Genomic DNA, 17,957 nt, shown 5'->3' with positions numbered 1-17,957 from the left:
GCACGAAGATTGCATGCGATGTGGGCGAGGCGACCCCGCTCACGTTTCATAGATGGCGGGAGGTCCGTTCTGACGGTGACTCGAGGGCCAGTTGGCTGGGGATTGGAGCGGCTATCATTCGGTTGTGGATGCTCGAAGCATGAAGAATTTTGTCGCGATCGCTCATTTTCGCATATCTGACGATTCCGAGGAGGAAGTCGATGGGCATTGATGATCGGGATCGCGGCGGCTTCCTCTTCTGGAATCTTTAGGAGCTTTGCGGTAGCTTCGGCGACCGTGGCGTACACGTCTTCTCTGGGGCGGGGATCAATTCCGTAGAATAAGAGGTTCTGCTTTCTGTTGTGGAGCTCCATTTGAAGAAGTTTGTTGTCGATTTCCGTTTTTGAGTTTTTCCAGGTTGCGTTCCATCTGGGGTAACTTTTCTGTTTCTACTTTTTGAATTCTAGCTGCCGTGTCTTCTGCAGATGCTTCCAAATCACATATGGTTGATTTCACCGTAGATATTTCTCGTTTCAGCAAAGATAGGTCGGTAATAACATTGTCAAGTTTTCCTTCAATTTTGTTTGAGAAGGTGGAGAACATCATACGGATTTCGGCCAGCAATGGATTTTCCGTTTCATATGGCAGACTTACATTAGAACTTGCTTGCCCGGGAGGCTGTAGTGCCGACGCGTCCAAAACTGGTTGCCCACCGTCCGAGGCCATTGTTTGTGTGTCGGTTGGCGCGAACTGGTTGGGCGTGTTTGCAGACAGGCCTTGACTGTTAAGTTGTCGTTCTGGGTTTCTTGACGAGTATTTCCTGACAAATTCGCTCCTTTTGGTTGACTTCTGGCTCTAAAGTTGTGGTTTCCCTTTCCTCTGTTGCCTGTGTCACTCATAGTGTAATTTCAGTTCAGGTTGTAGTGTATTTCCATGAAGTTTACACTTAAGCTGAAGAGCAAGCTATTACCGAGTCCTTATCGTTAGCCGGCCATTACGCAAGTGTTTATGACCTACTGTATATTCTTCCTTCTTTAAGACAGCTGGGGCGAGGTAACAGCTGGTATTTTAATTCTCTCTACACTGTAACTGGTTGTTGAATATCTCTTTTTTTTGGGGGGGGATTTGCAGGTGCATGTGTTCCCTCCTTAAAGGTAGGGGATACCTTTTACAGACCTCCCAAAATGCAGCAAAACATTAAATATGAACCTCAGGGGACTTGTTTAGGCCACTGCTGAGAAATTTGGAAGTCAACAGTTATCTACAATTTGAATAATGCACAAAACTCAACTACTCAGTAGTTCTGTGTGTCAGCCACACTTAAGCCTTTTTGTTGCAGTCTTCTGTATTTTTTATCTATAAACACAAATCTAAAAGTATAAGAGCTGACGTAATAACATATAGAGTGTGTGGCAAGAATGTATATAGAAATGTTTGTAAGTTTTGATGAACTTTCTTCACAAAATATACATGATGGACACACATGAAGTGCATGGGTCTGCAAAGGTAGCCTAGTAATGTACTGGAATTTACGGTGAGGCCCGAAAAAAATTCAATTCAAAATCTAACGGTCAATAAAAATGTACTAAATGTTACCTTCCACTTTCAATACTTTATGGGAGTTTCTAAAATGATACTCTCTTCAACATACCATTGTATTTATACAACTCTTCATCTAAGGCATGCAAATGGGATTCCCTACCTTTAATACACGCAATGTATAAATTTCTAATACTTTCTAAACCGTATCATTGTTACTATATATTGAGCCATATTCTCATTATTGCCAGAACGATAATGGTTCATTCGCCTACAGCATGTGGCTTATCCGACCCCAAATCTGCATTGGAGAAGAATTTGTTATATAACTGTATAATTGTCCTTTTTTATTCCTCTATGTTTCGGTCATTGTTGTACCCGTGCTCCCCATCTTAATCTTTAACTCGATTTTAACTGGGACCTACGCTCAACAAGCTCGCTTTCAAGTAGGTTCCTTCATATTTCTTTAGCATTCATTCACAGATTCCAAACTTCATAGATCGACCACTATATGTTTTATATTTTTGCAATATTTTATTATGTCTCCAGCTTCATGTCATATACTTCATTTAATTTTGTTATATTTGATGTACTTTTTCATCGAGAAATATGAAAATAAATTGAAATTGAAATTGAAATTGAATGGCCGATAACCATTCGTCAGGGATGTCAATACCGCTATCCCTTTTAATCCATTGATCTGAAGTATGGGCGCACTGCCCTAAGGCCCGTCCGTAGACATGAACGCTGCTCCAAGAGACTCGCGAGATTTTCCAACCACCTTACTTTCCTTACGCGTTGCATCAAGAATTCCGTCATCCCTAAGGACCTCAGAGTTCACCCGCCAGTACCAACCAAGAAAGCACGGCTCATCGCCATCAACACCTCACGCCGTTTCCTCCGCGAGAGAATCCGCTTGACCCGCGTGACTATCAAGTCCATCCGAAGCGAGATTGATTCATGTACCACCCGCATTCGCACGACGCTCGCCGAAGAATACCATACTGGTGTTCTCGAGCATTCTGACAAAGTCTACCGCATCGTGTTCGAGAAGTGTAAGGCCCATCCACAGAGTAAGTATCTTAAACTTTGTGATCCCGCTACCAATATTCCCTTGAGCTGTGTTTCCGACTCTTGGGTAGTTACCCTATCCAAACGCAAGCTATCTTCCGCTGAGAAAGCTCTCCTCAGCAAGGGGCTTAACTTCGCCGTGGCCCCTACCCGCGTACCCGCTACTGAGATTATTGCTAAGGTTGAATCTTCCGTCCGTACTTTAAGCGCTGAAACAGTTGGCTCTGTGCGCAGGGAAGTTAGCGCTGTCCTCGCCACAGCCCAACCGCTCAAGCCTAACATCACTCCCGACATGCGCAAAGCCTTGAAATCGCTCAAGGAAGAAGACTCTATCACGGTTCTGCCAGCTGACAAAGGTCGCGCCAGTGTTGTACTAGATACCGATGTCTACCGCGCCAAGATGACCGAGTTGATCGATTCCGGTCCGTAACGCGCTATCAGTAAAGACCCCACTGCTCGCCTCTGCCGCAAGCTCTCTACCATTCTTCGCGACTTTCATAAGAATGGTGACATAGACGATGCCGTTTACCGCAGGTTAAGACCCTCGCAGAAGCAACCGGACAGGATCTATGGACTGCCCAAGATCCATAAGCCCGACACCCCGTTACGCCCCATAGTCTCGTGCATTGGCTCGTTCGCTTACGACATTTCGAAGTTCCTTGCTGACATTCTCGCCCCGTTGGTCGGCTCCTCCGAACATGCTATTCACAACTCCGCGTGTCGCTGTTCACCAACGTACTCATTGACGCCGCATGTGACGCCGCATTTCTCAAACTTAGCTCCGATGCTACTCTCCCCCAGCGCACTCAGCTATCACCGACCAAGATAGTTGATGTGTTGAAGTTCGTGCTGTATTCGACATATTTCATGCACAACGGCGATTTCTACGAACAGCAGGAAGGAGCACCCATGGGTAGTCCGGTTTCCGCTGTCATCGCGAACCTCTACATGGAGTTCTTTGAAGAACAGGCGCTGAAGACCTGCCCACCCAACTGCGCCCCGCGGGTGTGGAAGCGTTACGTTGATGATACTTTCATCATCACTGCTAGATCATCCGCCAATGATCTACTGGAGCACATGAACGCGCAACAACCGTCTATCCGTTTCACCATGGAGACAGAAAGTGACGAGCGCATCGCCTTTCTTGACACATTGGTACATCGCGACACCGAAGGCCGCTTGACCACTACCGTGTAGAGAAAGCCCACGCACACCGATCAGTACCTGGCTTACGACTCACACCATCCGAAGTCTGTGAAGCGCGGGGTTGTGAAGTGTCTCTACGATAGAGCTTCACGCATCGTCTCCAAACCCCATTGCACTGCGCCGGAGAAACAGCATGTATCATCAGCGCTCGTTTCGAATGGCTATCCGATTCGTTTGTGAACCGCGCCTCCCGGAAAAAAAAAGCGCGCCACTTCCGAGGAACCTGCCCGATTTAAGTCTACCGTGGTCCTCCCGTATGTGGACAGCATCGCTCACACACTCCGGCAACGTTTGGAGAAGCATGATATTCGCGTCGTTTTCAAGTCCGATACCATCCGTAACCAACTGGTCCGCCCTAAGGACCCCGTTCTCCCCGTCAGGCGCCATGGAGTTGTTTACAAGATTCCATGCTCAACCTGCGACAAGATCTACATTGGCAAGACTGGTAGACCTGTAGGCGAGCGCATGTATGAACATCGCCGAGATGTTCGACTTGGACGCACCGAGAGTTCCGCTGTCGCCGAACATGCATGGTCATCCGAGCACCATCCCAACTGGGAAAAGGTTAGCTGCATTGCGCAGGACAAGCATTGGTACACGCGCCGTGTCAAGGAAGCTATCCACATCCGTCTACACCCGAACAACATCAACAGGGATAGCGGTATTGACATCCCTGACGAATGGTTATCGGCCATTCGACGCCACTCGACCAACCGGTTTGAACCGGTTCGAGACAGCACGCCCCCCGCCACGGCAGGGAATAGCAGCACCGCGTCCGGTGATTGGCCATTGACAGCGGCCAACCACAACGCGGCTCCCGCGCCGGGAGCACCTCGACCAATAGCAGGCCAGCGGCACCGGCCAATGGCAGTCCAGCTCACGCCTCAGTAGAGCCGGACAATAGCGCGCGCCCGGTCGCCCCGGGGCCCCTTCGCGGCTATATAAACCGCACGCAGTGAAGTCACCTAGGCCGATAAGACAACTAGAGGCGCCTGACCCCGGAAAAGGCAAAGACATCACCGGCGTCGGCGGGCGGGTCCTATACCTGCTTTGCCGACGGGAACGGCGTAACCCTGCATTTCTCTCGATGCAGGAGTAGGCAGATGACATCATTTCCGGAACCCTGTCCCCTTTCCTTCCGATGTATATATATCATTGTAAATATAAATATAAATGTAATTGGGTTTTTTGTAAATAATTAAAAGTATTTTAGGTTTTTATAATTCAATTTAAGGCATATCTGAATAATTATATTTTTTGGAGCAAATTGCCCACCCGGCAGAGAGCTCCACAATCCAAAAGAACAACAACAACGTCTATGTTCATTGCCTGACGAAGACTAGCAGTTTGCAGTCGAAACGTCGCAACCTCTCAACGTTTGCACATCGTGAGACAACTGATTACTTTCTTCATTCATGTAGGCACTTCCTAGAACATTCTGGATTGTGTGAGTTATTTCCTTTCAGGTTGAAAAATCATGGAGATAAGGGCGACTTACTGCCCATTATGCCATGGGCACGTAGGGCAGCAACAAAGGTCCGCCATTTGACCCTGTCCATGGCCAGGCGCTGTAGTGTCCCCCAGGTGTGGTTCAGGTACCTCATCTCTCTCTCCACAGTTCTTTTCCATGTGTTTTGGGGTCTCCCCCTCTTCCTCCGCCCTTCTGGAGTCCAGTGGAGTGCTGTCTTGGTAATGTTGTCCTGTTCTTTCCTGAGCACATGACCAATCCATCTCCAGCGCCTTCTTTGGATGATTGTGTCTATGCATTCCAACTGGCATTTATCATAAAGCTCTTCATTTGATATTGTATTTGGCCAAAATAGGCGATATGTGTGTATGTGTGTGTGTGTGTGTGTGTGTGTGTGTATTGATCTGCGTCGTATGCGCACATAAGTTATAAATTCTGTCAAAATTTGTTTTAGTCTTCACCCAGCCACTTGGCGCAAGTGCGATTTGACAGTCTTCTAAAGATTGTCCATTATAAAGCCATGCATGCAAAGACCCAAATGAAAAGGGTACCCCAAAAATGCTGATGGATAACTGTAACAATTTCAAGACATACCCATCATAAAACGCATGATTAATGTTCGTGCTTGACAATTTCTTAATGATGTGACTTTTTTTCTGACTCGCGCTGTAGTGCTAAAGAAAGAAACGAATAAGAGGAATCATATTATAAGCCAAGAAAGTGAAAGGGTGGGGGGGGGGGGGTGAGTAGATCCTAGGAACAATTGCTGTTTGAGAAAACTGTAGGGGACAGAGAGTAATATCTTAAAGCTAGGCTCTGGAAAAGGCACCTGTGGAAGACAGAAATGTGATAGAATATAGTTAAAATATCCTGTAGGAATAAAGTACTGAAAAACAATTCCTGTCAAAGAAAAAAAAAAGGACTCTGTAGCAACGGCGTAGCCAGGATTTCATCTTAGGGGGGGCGGTTAGTCTGCGAGGGAGCGAAGCGACCGAGCCCGAGCGAGCGGAGCGAGCGAGGGGGGGGGGGGGGAGGGTGTGGGAGGGGGATGTCCCCCCTCCCACGGTAAGAACTTTTTGCATTTTGATGTTGTAAATGGTGCAATTTGATGCATGTTTTTGCGCGTTTTATCGACGTGAAACAGTCCCACTTGTTTAAGGTATAGGGCAGTAAATTTTAGTGTAGATTATTATTGAACAATTTGCCTATAAAATGGTATAATTTAAATACACTTCTTGTATCAATTTTTTTCATTGAATATCATGAACGCGACTGAACCCTAGCGAGCGGAGCGAGCGAGGGGGGAGGGGAGGGTGTGGGAGGGGGTTTCCCCCTCCCACGGTAAGAACTTTTTGCATTTTGATTTTGCAATGGTGCAATTTGATGCATGTTTTTGCGCGTTTTATCGACGTGAAACAGTCCCACTTGTTGAAGGTAGCAGTATATTTTAGTGTTGATTATTATTGAACAATTTGCCTGTAAAATGGTATAATTTAAACACACTTCTTGTATTAATTCTTTTCACTGAATATCATGAACGCGACTGAACCCGAGCGAGCGGAGCGAGCGAAGGGGGAGGGGAGGGTGTGGGAGGGGGGTGTCCCCCCTCCCACGATAAGAGCTTTTTGCATTTTGATATTGCAAATGGTGCAATTTGATGCATGTTTTTGCGCGTTTTATCGACGTGAAACAGTCCCACTTGTTTAAGGTATATAGCAGTATATTTTAGTGTAGATTATTATTGAACAATTTGCCTATAAAATGGGATAATTTGAATACACTTATTGTATTAATTCTTCTCATTGAATATCATGAACGCGACTGAACCCGAGCGAGCGGAACGAGCGAAGGGGGAGGGGAGGGTGTGGGAGGGGGGTGTCCCCCTCCCACGATAAGAACTTTTTGCATTTTGATATTGCAAATGGTGCAATTTGATGCCTGTTTTTGCGCGTTTTATCGACGTGAAACAGTCCCACTTGTTTAAGGTATATAGCAGTATATTTTAGTGTAGATTATTATTGAACAATTTGCCTATAAAATGGGATAATTTAAATACACTTATTGTATTAATTCTTTTCATTGAATATCATGAACGCGACTGAACCCTAGCGAGTGGAGCGAGCGAGGGGGGAGGGGAGGGGGCACGGTGAGGGGAGGGGGCACGGTGAGAACTTTTTGCATTTTGATGTTGCAAATGGTGCAATTTGATGCATGTTTTTGCGTATTTTAACGAGTTGAAACAGTGCCACTTGTTTAAGGTTGCAGTATATTTTAGTGTAGATTATTATTGAACGATTTGCCTATAAAATTATATAATTTAAACACACTTCTTGTATTAATTCTTTTCACTGAATATCATGAACGCGACTGAACCCGAGCGGGTGGAGCGAGCGAGGGGGGAGGGGAGGGGGTGTCCCCCCTCCCACGGTGAGAACTTTTTGCATTTTGATGTTGCAAATGGTGCAATTTGATGCATGTTTTTGCGTGTTTTAACGAGTTGAAACAGTCCCACTTGTCTAAGGTTGCAGTATATTTTAGTGTAGATTATTATTGAACAATTTGCCTATAAAATGGTATAATTTGAATACACCAGTCTTCTTGTATTAATTCTTACACTGAATATCATGAACGCTGTCTGTTCAGCAATCAAACAGAAAAAGCATGCACACGAGGGTGTAGATAGGGGCATATCCCCTGCCACACGAAGGTAATTTTGCGTTTTCAGACCTGAAATTCAGCGATCTGGTGCAAATTTTTGGTGCAATACTTTTTCATCGAAGTGTTAAAATCATGGAATTTAGCTCTTATTCCGAATGTGCACCATCTGTGTGTATGTATAAAGTCTAGTGAGGTAGAGCTTAGGGGAAGGGGGATTCCCCCTCCCGCTCGTGGAGCTTTTGCGTTTTTAGAATTGAAATAAAGCGATCTGGGTATAGCCACAGTCTACTTCTATGCATGGCGGGGGGGGGGGGGGGCGAGTGTTATCTCCACCCTTCCCTTCCTTTTTAAGGTTGAAATTGAGATATCTCGTATACGCATATTTGATGGAATCAACATTTGGGAAATCACCAAAAAACAAAACAAAACAAAAAACTGATGGGGGGGGGGGGCTGAGGGAGGAAAGGGTCGATTAAAAGGGGAAATTCCCCTAATACATGAGGGAACCTTGAGTTTTCGGAATATAAGTGATAAGTCTTGTGCACTCAGAAGTACTCATAATTTTTTGTAAATTAAAAAAGTGTACTTAGCTAGGGAAAGAGGCACAGAGGGGGAGAGATTTTGCATATTTTGAATTGAAATTCAACGATCTGGTGCACACTTTGAGTGAAATATTCAAAAAAAATATCTTATTTGATGAAAGGTTGCAAAGGAGACCCGCTTCATGTGCATGCATACAGTATACACGCATTTTTTTTTCCGCCTCCCAAATCCCCGGTCCAAATCTTAGGGGAGGGGGGGGGGGGGGGGGGGCGACCGCCCCCATCGCCCCCCCCCCCCTGGCTACGCCAGTGCTCTGTAGAATGATGAAGTGGTAATGAAAAAGGACCGTTGGGTTGAAATGAATAAAAAGGTGAAGAAGAGAGGTGTAAATTGAGAGCAAAAGACTTCAGTAAGAGAAAGAAAAAGTAAAGTGAAGAACAACTGAGCAAGAGCTCTAAAGAGAAGGTGCAATACTACACTATGGGGTCAGAACTACAAGGTTACGTAGAATTTCGTACGTCACTCTCCGTCTCAGCCTATCCTGTAACTTTCACCCAAATCCATTGACTACTTTTTGAATTATTTTGCACACGGTCAAACAAACAAACAAACAAACAAACAAACGGTAACGAAAACATAACCTCCTCCCTTGGCGGAGGTAACTAGTCGTTAGGGTCTGGGGTGAACCTCAACCTTTCGGTGGTGAACAGCTACAGTCAAGGAGCAACGTGACCTTGTGTTTCGGGGAGGCAGAGGAGGAGAAGAGATTGGCCTCAGCAGAAGGCCAGGCTCAGCTGGGTGCCTGGACTTAAGGAAAAAAGTAGAACCCACGGCACTTAACATGCTTTTTATTAATATATTGCAGATGGAGCCACTAGTAATTCCAACTTATGACCTTTTTGCTCACTCCTGCTAGCCTGAACAAGTGGTATAATGAACCTAACCAATGCGTTGCTTGTGGAGGTATAGGAAACCTTCAGAACATTCTATGTCAAACCTGTGAGGTCAGTTTTGGACTGGGAATGTACACATGGAGACACAACCAAGTCTTGAAGGTTATCAGAGGCTCTAGCGAAGAGGGCGTCTTGCCACAATTCAATGAGTGGTAACTCTGGTGTTGATAGGCTCGAGATAGATCGAAGCCGAGAGTGATGCCAAGCAACACTCGGCCCCACCATTCTGTCATAAGTTCGCGACTTGCAGGTCAAGACTGATCCAGATAGAGTATTGTGGGTTGACTCAGTCGAAGAGGTTATCTCTAGAGAACTCTTCCTCTTCTTCATTCTGGTTTTACTTTCTCTTCTTATAATTTTCCTTCTTTCACATTAATCTTCTTCATATCCGTCTTTCTTTTCTTGCTTCTTCTTTCATTCCTGTTATATCCTGCTCAACTTGTTTTCTGTGTCATTTCGTGCAATGTCATGTTCTCTATAACTGCTTAAGGGGCGAACACACATCGCCGGTTTAGATGGCGCTTCATGGCGGTTCTCAAACCGCCTTGAACCGTGTCCCAACGATGGCGGAAAGCACTCAAACGCCATGTGACTACGTTCTCAACACGTATCGAACACTTCGCTTACGCGGATTGGCGCGGCAGTAACACGGATCTCCCCGAAAGGTGGAGGAGTCCATACCCAGCCCCTGGATGCAATCAGAGACCTTTCACTCGTCTTCAATGGGGTACAACAAGGAGAGTATTGCTTTGTTAAGAATTACAGTTGAAAAAAAAGACTACGAAACGCTGTAACACCCTGTGTATTAGCAGATTGACATAAGTAATGCAAAATGCAATTATTTCAAGTTTCAATATGCTTTTTACTCTCTCTTTTAACTTTTAGAATATCTGTATTAACTGTCTTTAAAAAGACATACATGGAAAAGCAGAATCAAACGTAGTTTACGAAGTGTCCTGTTCATTTGCAGGTTTATAGATCAAGTGATGTACAAGTACTTGCTTGTTTCAACACCTCTTGTTTTTTTCTTTCTTTATTGCGTACATACATACACACACACATATCAAAGCAGAATACAGTATATTTACATAGTTTCCTGTTTCTCTACTCTCTTAAATTTCAACATATCTGTATCAACATGCAGTCCTACAAAAAGGCATACATAATCACGAAAGCAGAACCCAACATACCGTATATTTACATAAGTCTTTTGTGTAAGGTTCACGTAGCTGGCCATCTTTTAAGCTGGTAAGCTTTAACAATGATATGAACACCTATTCTAATGTAACTGATGTACTATTCAACATACCTACCAAGTTTTTGAACATTAAACTTTCTTTGTTACTCTATGTGTTAAAATAAATAAAAAATGATATTAATGAAACTTTAGGTTCCAATATAGTCACCCGATCTTGTATTATGGGTTCAATTGTGTTTTTGTTTTTCCCGTTTTCTTTTATTGCTCCGCCACGAACCGTCGCCGGAGGCATTATTCTCTTTTAAGTTCTACATTTGTTTTTGCATGAAAAAGTTATGGAGGTGTTAACACTTTACTCAAATCACCAAGACCGCCACGAAAAATTAAACATGCTTTTTTTTTTTTTTTTTTTGGCGGTTGCCCGCGGTTTTGGGGGTTTATGGCGAATGAGTGACGTCCAGGGTTTGTGTACAATGTGAACACGGTCTTTGACGGAGCACGGCGAATTGCCGAACCACCATGAACCGCCATCTAAACCGGTGATGTGTGATCGCCCCTTTAGATTTCAATGAACTTTTTACTTCTACTTCGAATATTTTGTCGAGAATGACCACATATTATCACCTGATAATGATTCTCGACATGTACGAATGCTGACACATAATTATTGTTCAGTTACTATAGCAGAGAGGGGAAATCTTTGTGTACACAGCATTATAAGAGATTGATAATGTTTTGACATAAACAAGCAATCGTCGCCTAGGACACCTTTTGTGAAGAAGTTGTAGGATCCGGGACGTATACCCTGCTGGTGGTAACATTGAGCAAACTTGGAGATCACTTAACATTATTGCGACGTGGAATTACCTGACAGACGCATTAACTCGCTTTAAAGGGGGTAAGTTTTGCTTTGTTTTATTTCTGCGTTTTTCCAATATTTCAATTTAAAAAAAAAAATCATTGGGGGTGAATTTGCAGTATTGCTGACAACAGAATATTCAAAGCAAACAGAACTTGCACGTTTAATATCGACGACGACGCATCAATATCAGATAGAATAACTATTCGTGAAGGGGAAAATTGCAACAGACCGCACAACGTAAGCCTATGCTTGAAATGATGGTGGTTTTAGAATATTGGTAGTGAACAGAGGGGCAACGAAAAATGAAGTGGAAAATATTGTTCCTGAAATCGTGCAAGGTGCATCGTGCTGTATGTAAAGTTGCGACGACCTCACACTAATACTAAATTTTCAAAGAAATACAAATGTTTAGTGTTATTTCTTATTTAATCTGATTTAACTAATATCATAAAGGATTAATAATCGTGAAACACGATCAGTTATGATTGTTTAAAAACCTAACGCAAATGAAATCTTAAAATCAAATTCTAATGTCAGACAAGCTTTAAAGTTCATAACTTTTCAATAGATTGTCCAATTTTCTTCAAGCTTTCACTGATATGTTTTATTGATATTACTAAAATTGTACATTTACTCAGTCCATGCATATATATATGAAGGTAAACTTGTTTTTAATGCAGTAACAATGTTCTATGTTTTCATCACATGTCACGCTGTCGGTAGCCTGTCTTCCCTGTCCAACCAATAAGTCCCGGATTCAAAACCCGGTCAGGCTAGCGAGCTGATAATGTTCTGTCCTTTAGTCATTGTTGGTATGGGCGTTGGAAGTCTTGTTGTGTTAAATTTTCTCAACTCACACTTTACTTCATCTCATCCTCGACAAAAACAAGTTGCAAATCTTGTCCTGTCCACTTATAATAATTAAAAATGTTCACTTTAATTTCTTTGTATTTCAGACAAGCAATATTATTATGATGTGAGTTAGATATATACCTGCTTTGGTATTCTTTGAGGATTTATTTGAACCAACGGAGAACTGAAAGGTCTTGATTGTAGCGGCTAGTCTACAGATGTTTATACAATAAATCATGCTGTGAGAATTTATCAATTTCAAAATTGAATAATATGATATGGTAATACCATGCACAGATTTATCACTGCCAATCATTTCCCAATCACCATGTACAGAGCAGAGTGACGGTGCAGTGAAGAATAGAGTGGAATATTACGAACAGGAATGCTAAAAGTTTTGTTAAAATCAGACTTAAAGCATGGACCTATAGTAGGGCCATGCTTAAAGTAAGGAAGTTTATGAGAATTTATGAGGGCTTAACACGATTTAAGCCAAAATGATTAATGTTCATCGCAGTCACACACTATGCAATCAGAAAAGACGATGACGGCATCACGTTACCACTCTCTCATTGGTTTGTCATCAAACTGCAATTACAAGAAAAAAAAATGTTTTTAGTTCAAAAGTTAGCAACCCTGACCCACTACAAGAGTCGTAGTTTCTCAGGGGTGCTGTTCGTTATTCCGAAGGTTCGTTATTGCGAAGGTTCTTTAATCCGAAGATTCGTTAATCCGAAACACACAAATTTCCTATACCTAGAGGTTCGTTAATCCGAAAATGAAAAAGGGTTCGTTAATCCGAACATTTGTGGCGTTATTCCGAAGGTTCGTTAATCCGAAAATGAAATAGGGTTCGCTAATCCGAAGGTTCGTTAATCCGAAAATGAAATAGGGTTCGTTATCCCGAAGGTTCCTTAATCCGAAGTGATATAGGGTCCGTAACGAACCTTCGGAACAACGAGCTTTGTTTCATTTTCGGATTAACGAACCTTCGGAATAACAAAACTTATTTCATATTCGGATTAATGAACATTCGGAATAACAAACCATATTTCATTTTCGGAATAACGAACCTTCGGAACAACGAATCTTCGGAATAACGACCCTTCGGAATAACGAACCTTCGGACAAAAGAACCTTCGAAATAACGAACCGTTGGAAAAACGAGCTGTAACCGTTTCTCGGTGGGTTTCTCACACCGCATCCACTGGCCTCCTGGTGCTCATTTGTTTGAACGAGTCTTACGTTTCGTGATAACGTCCTTTTCTCCAACAGAGATACACCCTGTGACTTAAGACAGAGAGAGAGAAGGAAATAGTGATGTCGACGAAGGTCGCAGTGTTCATGGTGTTGGTCGGAGTCGGGCTTCTCTTGGTCGGTATTATAATGTTAGCCGTGAGCTCAGTGGTGGTCGGCATACTGATGACACTGTCGGGTGTGATCTGCGAAGTAATCGGTATCCGAATCGCCTGCGCAACCAGTGAGCCCTCAGAAGTCGCGCCACAAGTCTCCGTCATGACTACGACCCAGGTGTCAACTACAATGGAATTAAGGCGCTGAGACGAAAGAGGTGACACGCAGGATCGGGGGCGATAGACGGTGCCTTAACCAATGTGAAGAATGAAGTAAAATTTTTACGCATTTGGCCGTAATTTAGACAGCCAAGCTAGCATCTGATCAAAACAATCCTTAACTTATAAAATGATCCATTTACAATACTGATCTACGGTGCGCATGGCTAGGACGGATAACAACGAGGGCAGCAGACAAGTGATACTAGTGAAGTTTGCTCATTTTTAATGTAACTTAGTTTCGAAAATCCATGTTAGTCTTCATTTGTTAAAATCCAGGTTAGACAAAAATGAACAATCATTCAATACACTGAGGTAACTGACGATGACATCTTGGGATAAGTTTGCATAATTTCTTATTTCTAAATTGGTAGGTATGCATTGTTTCCTATTTCTGGATTCGTAGCAGTGAAAATTGAATGAACTCATCCAATTTCTTTGCGTACGGTGTGTTATGAAAAAAAATAATTAGACCCTCAGCTACTTCTCCGTACCATCCTCAATTCACAGAGAATATAAAAATAATTAGGTGCATGTCTCGAGAACATCGTCACCCGGAATATGACATGCGTCTCCTCTAAAATCTAACTTCAATCCCTGCTGTAAGCTCCATGACTTTTGACTTACAGTCAATCAAATACTGATGTAAATGAAGTGGCAACTTCAGATTAGTAAATTCAAACTGTAATTTTATAAATTACCAAAAGCAGGTATTTCTCATATAATCCAATGCGTATAATAGTGCTTACATTACATTTTACCATTTATCACACATTGATTACTGGTACTTACTATGAGTTGTGCTTATACAGCACAACAAAGACACATTGGTTAACATTGTTAAACACACCTTCACTATCAAGAGATTCATTGGAAGTTGACAACAAAACTCAGAAGTAACAATGATATATATAATAAAAAGGAGGTCAGCTTGCATCCGACGAGGTATAACGCATCGAAGATGAGCATTTTTCTTTTTGTAAATTTGCACTTAATATCGTCAGTGACGCAAGCACGAAATTTCATTTGATAGGCCCGTATGACATCATTATGAAGTCGGATACCCATGGAATTTAGTCAACATATTCTCCAATTTACATTAAAAAGCAACTCCTACCAAAAACATGTCATTATATATATATCTATCATTTTTTTATTTGCACGCTGATATGCGCAATTTCTGAAATGTTCAAAATGACTTGAAATGTATATCAAGGTAGGTTGAAGGATATTTTAGTAAAATTGAGCACTCGAAAATTTTGACTTTATTTTGACTTTATTACATTTACCTGAAGTTAATGCTCACCTACTTTGGTAAGAAATGTCACATGGTTATGACGCTATATGATTAGCAATGCTATTTTAGAAAATAGCGCCTATACATCACGCCCCGGTTAGGCGATTGCAATGAAAAGTTTCGGGTAATAGTCCAGGCTAGGCTCCATAGAAAGTGCACCTCACCTTGTTTTTTGATATATACAATGTTTTTGATGGTTTCTTGTCAATTAGAGGGTGCTGATTCCAAATCCGATTGATGCCACTCGCGTAACCTTGAGCATTTTCGGCAAAACGCAAAAATCCAAAATGGCCGCCAGATATGCTAATTTCGCCATGATAATCCCAGTTATGTCAATCTTAGGCCAAAAAAAAAAAAAATTGTTGCATTGGCGTATCCCGCCCGACCCTAAAAATTCCGCCGACCCCATGTTTTTTTATTATTTTTTTTGCTATCGATATCAAATATCTTGTTGATTGCGATCGCGATCGCACAAACCCGGAAGTGGAAACAGCTCTGGGGATATCGGATGTACGAGGGAGTGATCTAGCGCCTCGCATAAGCCTTCCTTGATCAGTACGTCATCTGTTTCCAACACGGACGCGTACTCTAACAAGATTTATTCAGTGTATACGTAGCATTCAGACTGCAATGTATTGTGCACAGTTTTGCCATAGGTTTCTTGTGTGGAGAACTTACAAGAATCTGTATATTTGGGACTGTAATAGAGATCGCCGTGTGCGATGAAAAGATCGTACATATGGGTCAATTTGCATCTATCTTATCTAAGTCAAAATAGTAAAATATGAAGTGAAAACATTCAGGATAGGGATTTCAACATCTTTAAATTCTGTGAAGGGGTATAATTCCAGTAATATCGGTCTCATAAATGATTTGTAGAATAGATGAACACAGCACATTCGGTGCAGCAGTTGTAACTGTTTACTGAGCTGAGCACGAGTTTTACACGTAAAATGCAGGTAGTAAAAAAAAAAAAAAAAAAAAAAAAAATCCGCCCGACCGACCCTATTTGAAAATCTCATGTTACGCCAATGCAACAATTTTTTTTTTTTGGCCTTATGACCAATTATTCCATCAAAGTTTTTTAAATTTTTGTTCCTTGTGTAATTCTACTTGCACATGCAAGAAAATTTTCATTTTAGGAGGTACATTTAGCATTTCAAGCTTATTTTCAATTCAAAATGGCCGCCACTCCTATACTCATGTACTATATGAATGGCAAAAAAATATGCATAGAAATAGAAGACGAATTTTCAGTCACATACCTACGCTTTTATCAAGTTTTGCATGTGCAGTGCAAATCTGATGAGTGCCAATAGCAAAACAAGCAAACAAACAAGCAAACAAACAGAAAATTTATTGTTTTTAGGCTTTATATATTATATTCTTTTTAATACAAAACTTCAAAATGGAAGCCACTCATATACCCCTGCACAATATGAAATGCAAAGTGTACATGGAAATAAACAAATTTTCTTTTCTTTTTTTGTCACTCAGGTACACTGTTTATCAATTTGTGTGCACAATTTTTGTGTACAAATTGTATAGATCAGAAGGTTGTTAGTAACAAAAGCTGTTTTATTTTTGATGCAAACATCCGAATTTGCTACGTACCTCAATCTGAATTTTTCCCTAGGAATTTGAAAAAATCCACAAAAGCTTGAATTGACGCCAACATCAAGATTGTTTATCAGGAATTATTAGATATGTACATTTGATACTTCCTTTCCATGAGATTTTTAACATCATAACATTCACTCTCATTTGCTGAATTAAACGGCTGAATCATAGATGTTGACACAAATGAAATTTCCAATTATCTGTCCTGTTCTACATCATCTAAAAGCTATACCATACAAACTTTTCAGTCCCCTCATCCGAGAAAAAATATGAGGCAGGGGAAAGGGGGGAAAAACGGACCACCTCACTGAAATGAAAACAATACCCAAAAGTTTTTCCTGTTAACCCAGATGAATTATATAATTATGGTAGATGAATTTTACCACCGTTTTTTCTGAGTGAATGTATTAGCGTATATTGATGTCAAGGGAGACTCTGAGATCTGTACAGTGCTGCCTCATTCTGAAAGCAATGTTATAGGAACTTCACACTGCTTGTCTTTAATCTTCAGCTCTTGCAGATTCAGGATTGCTCTAGGTAACCAGACCAGCTGTGTTAGGACTCTGAATGATGGCCTCCTTGATGGTGGCTGTAAACTAACTCCACTAGAGTTCTTTTTAAAGTATGGTGACATAACATTCACTTCACGTAAGTTTACAGATGATCTCGCCTTTACGTCTCATAGAAAGTCCTTGGATGACATCAGCCGAGTACTGACCCATCTCAAGACAACAGAGGAGTACTTCACCTTCTGGAGACTTTGCCCCAACCTTTATAAGATTATCATCAGACCCATGCCTGCCATCTTAAAGGGACTGTACAGTACTGGTTGAGGTAGGGATTCACGTTTTGAACATTCCTAAGTGAGATAATCAAAAGCCTCTTATGAAATATGAAAGAGCATGTAATTTTAAGAAGGATTCAACGTTTATTTGATGAAAATTGGTTTTCAAATGGCTGAGATATCGCAAAAAGTGCTAATAATAAAAGGCGACATGCCACAACTTTATTAGGATCTCTTTGTTTCAACTTGTTTTTGGATATCTCAGCCATTTCAAAACCGATTTTCATCGAATGAACTTTTGATGCCCCCTATGTAGAACTGCATGCTCTTTGACATCTCATAGAGTGGTTTCTGAA

General features: G+C 41.9%; 1 protein-coding gene across 1 annotated transcript; it reads left to right on the top strand.

The window, feature by feature from the left end:
- Positions 1–481: 481 nt before the first annotated feature.
- On the top strand, positions 482–4,686 carry LOC139715696 (uncharacterized). The gene is made up of 4 exons (XM_071627246.1): positions 482–529; positions 2,225–3,015; positions 3,369–3,782; positions 4,062–4,686. Exons 1-4 carry the CDS (start codon positions 482–484, stop codon positions 4,684–4,686), a joined length of 1,878 nt encoding a protein of 625 aa, XP_071483347.1.
- The last annotated feature ends 13,271 nt before the right edge of the window (positions 4,687–17,957 follow it).

The sequence above is a fragment of the Diadema antillarum genome, unplaced genomic scaffold (genome assembly GCF_040938485.1).
Source record: "Diadema antillarum isolate AM-2024a unplaced genomic scaffold, OU_Dant_1.0 scf00000053, whole genome shotgun sequence".
NCBI classification, from domain to species: Eukaryota; Metazoa; Echinodermata; class Echinoidea; order Diadematoida; family Diadematidae; genus Diadema; species Diadema antillarum.
Note: the sequence above shows the minus strand (reverse complement) of the source record. Positions and strands in the feature narration are given on the sequence as shown.

What these genes read in the sequence shown, in the direction of transcription:
- LOC139715696 (XM_071627246.1), top strand. Translation starts at nt 482, where the DNA reads ATGGTTGATTTCACCGTAGATATTTCTCGTTTCAGCAAAGATAGGTCG. An exon ending in GAGTTGATCGATTCCGGTCC is followed by an intron (nt 3,016 to 3,368) that starts GTAACGCGCTAT and finishes TCTCAAACTTAG; the next exon opens with CTCCGATGCTACTCTCCCCC. An exon ending in GGCCGCTTGACCACTACCGT is followed by an intron (nt 3,783 to 4,061) that starts GTAGAGAAAGCC and finishes GTATGTGGACAG; the next exon opens with CATCGCTCACACACTCCGGC.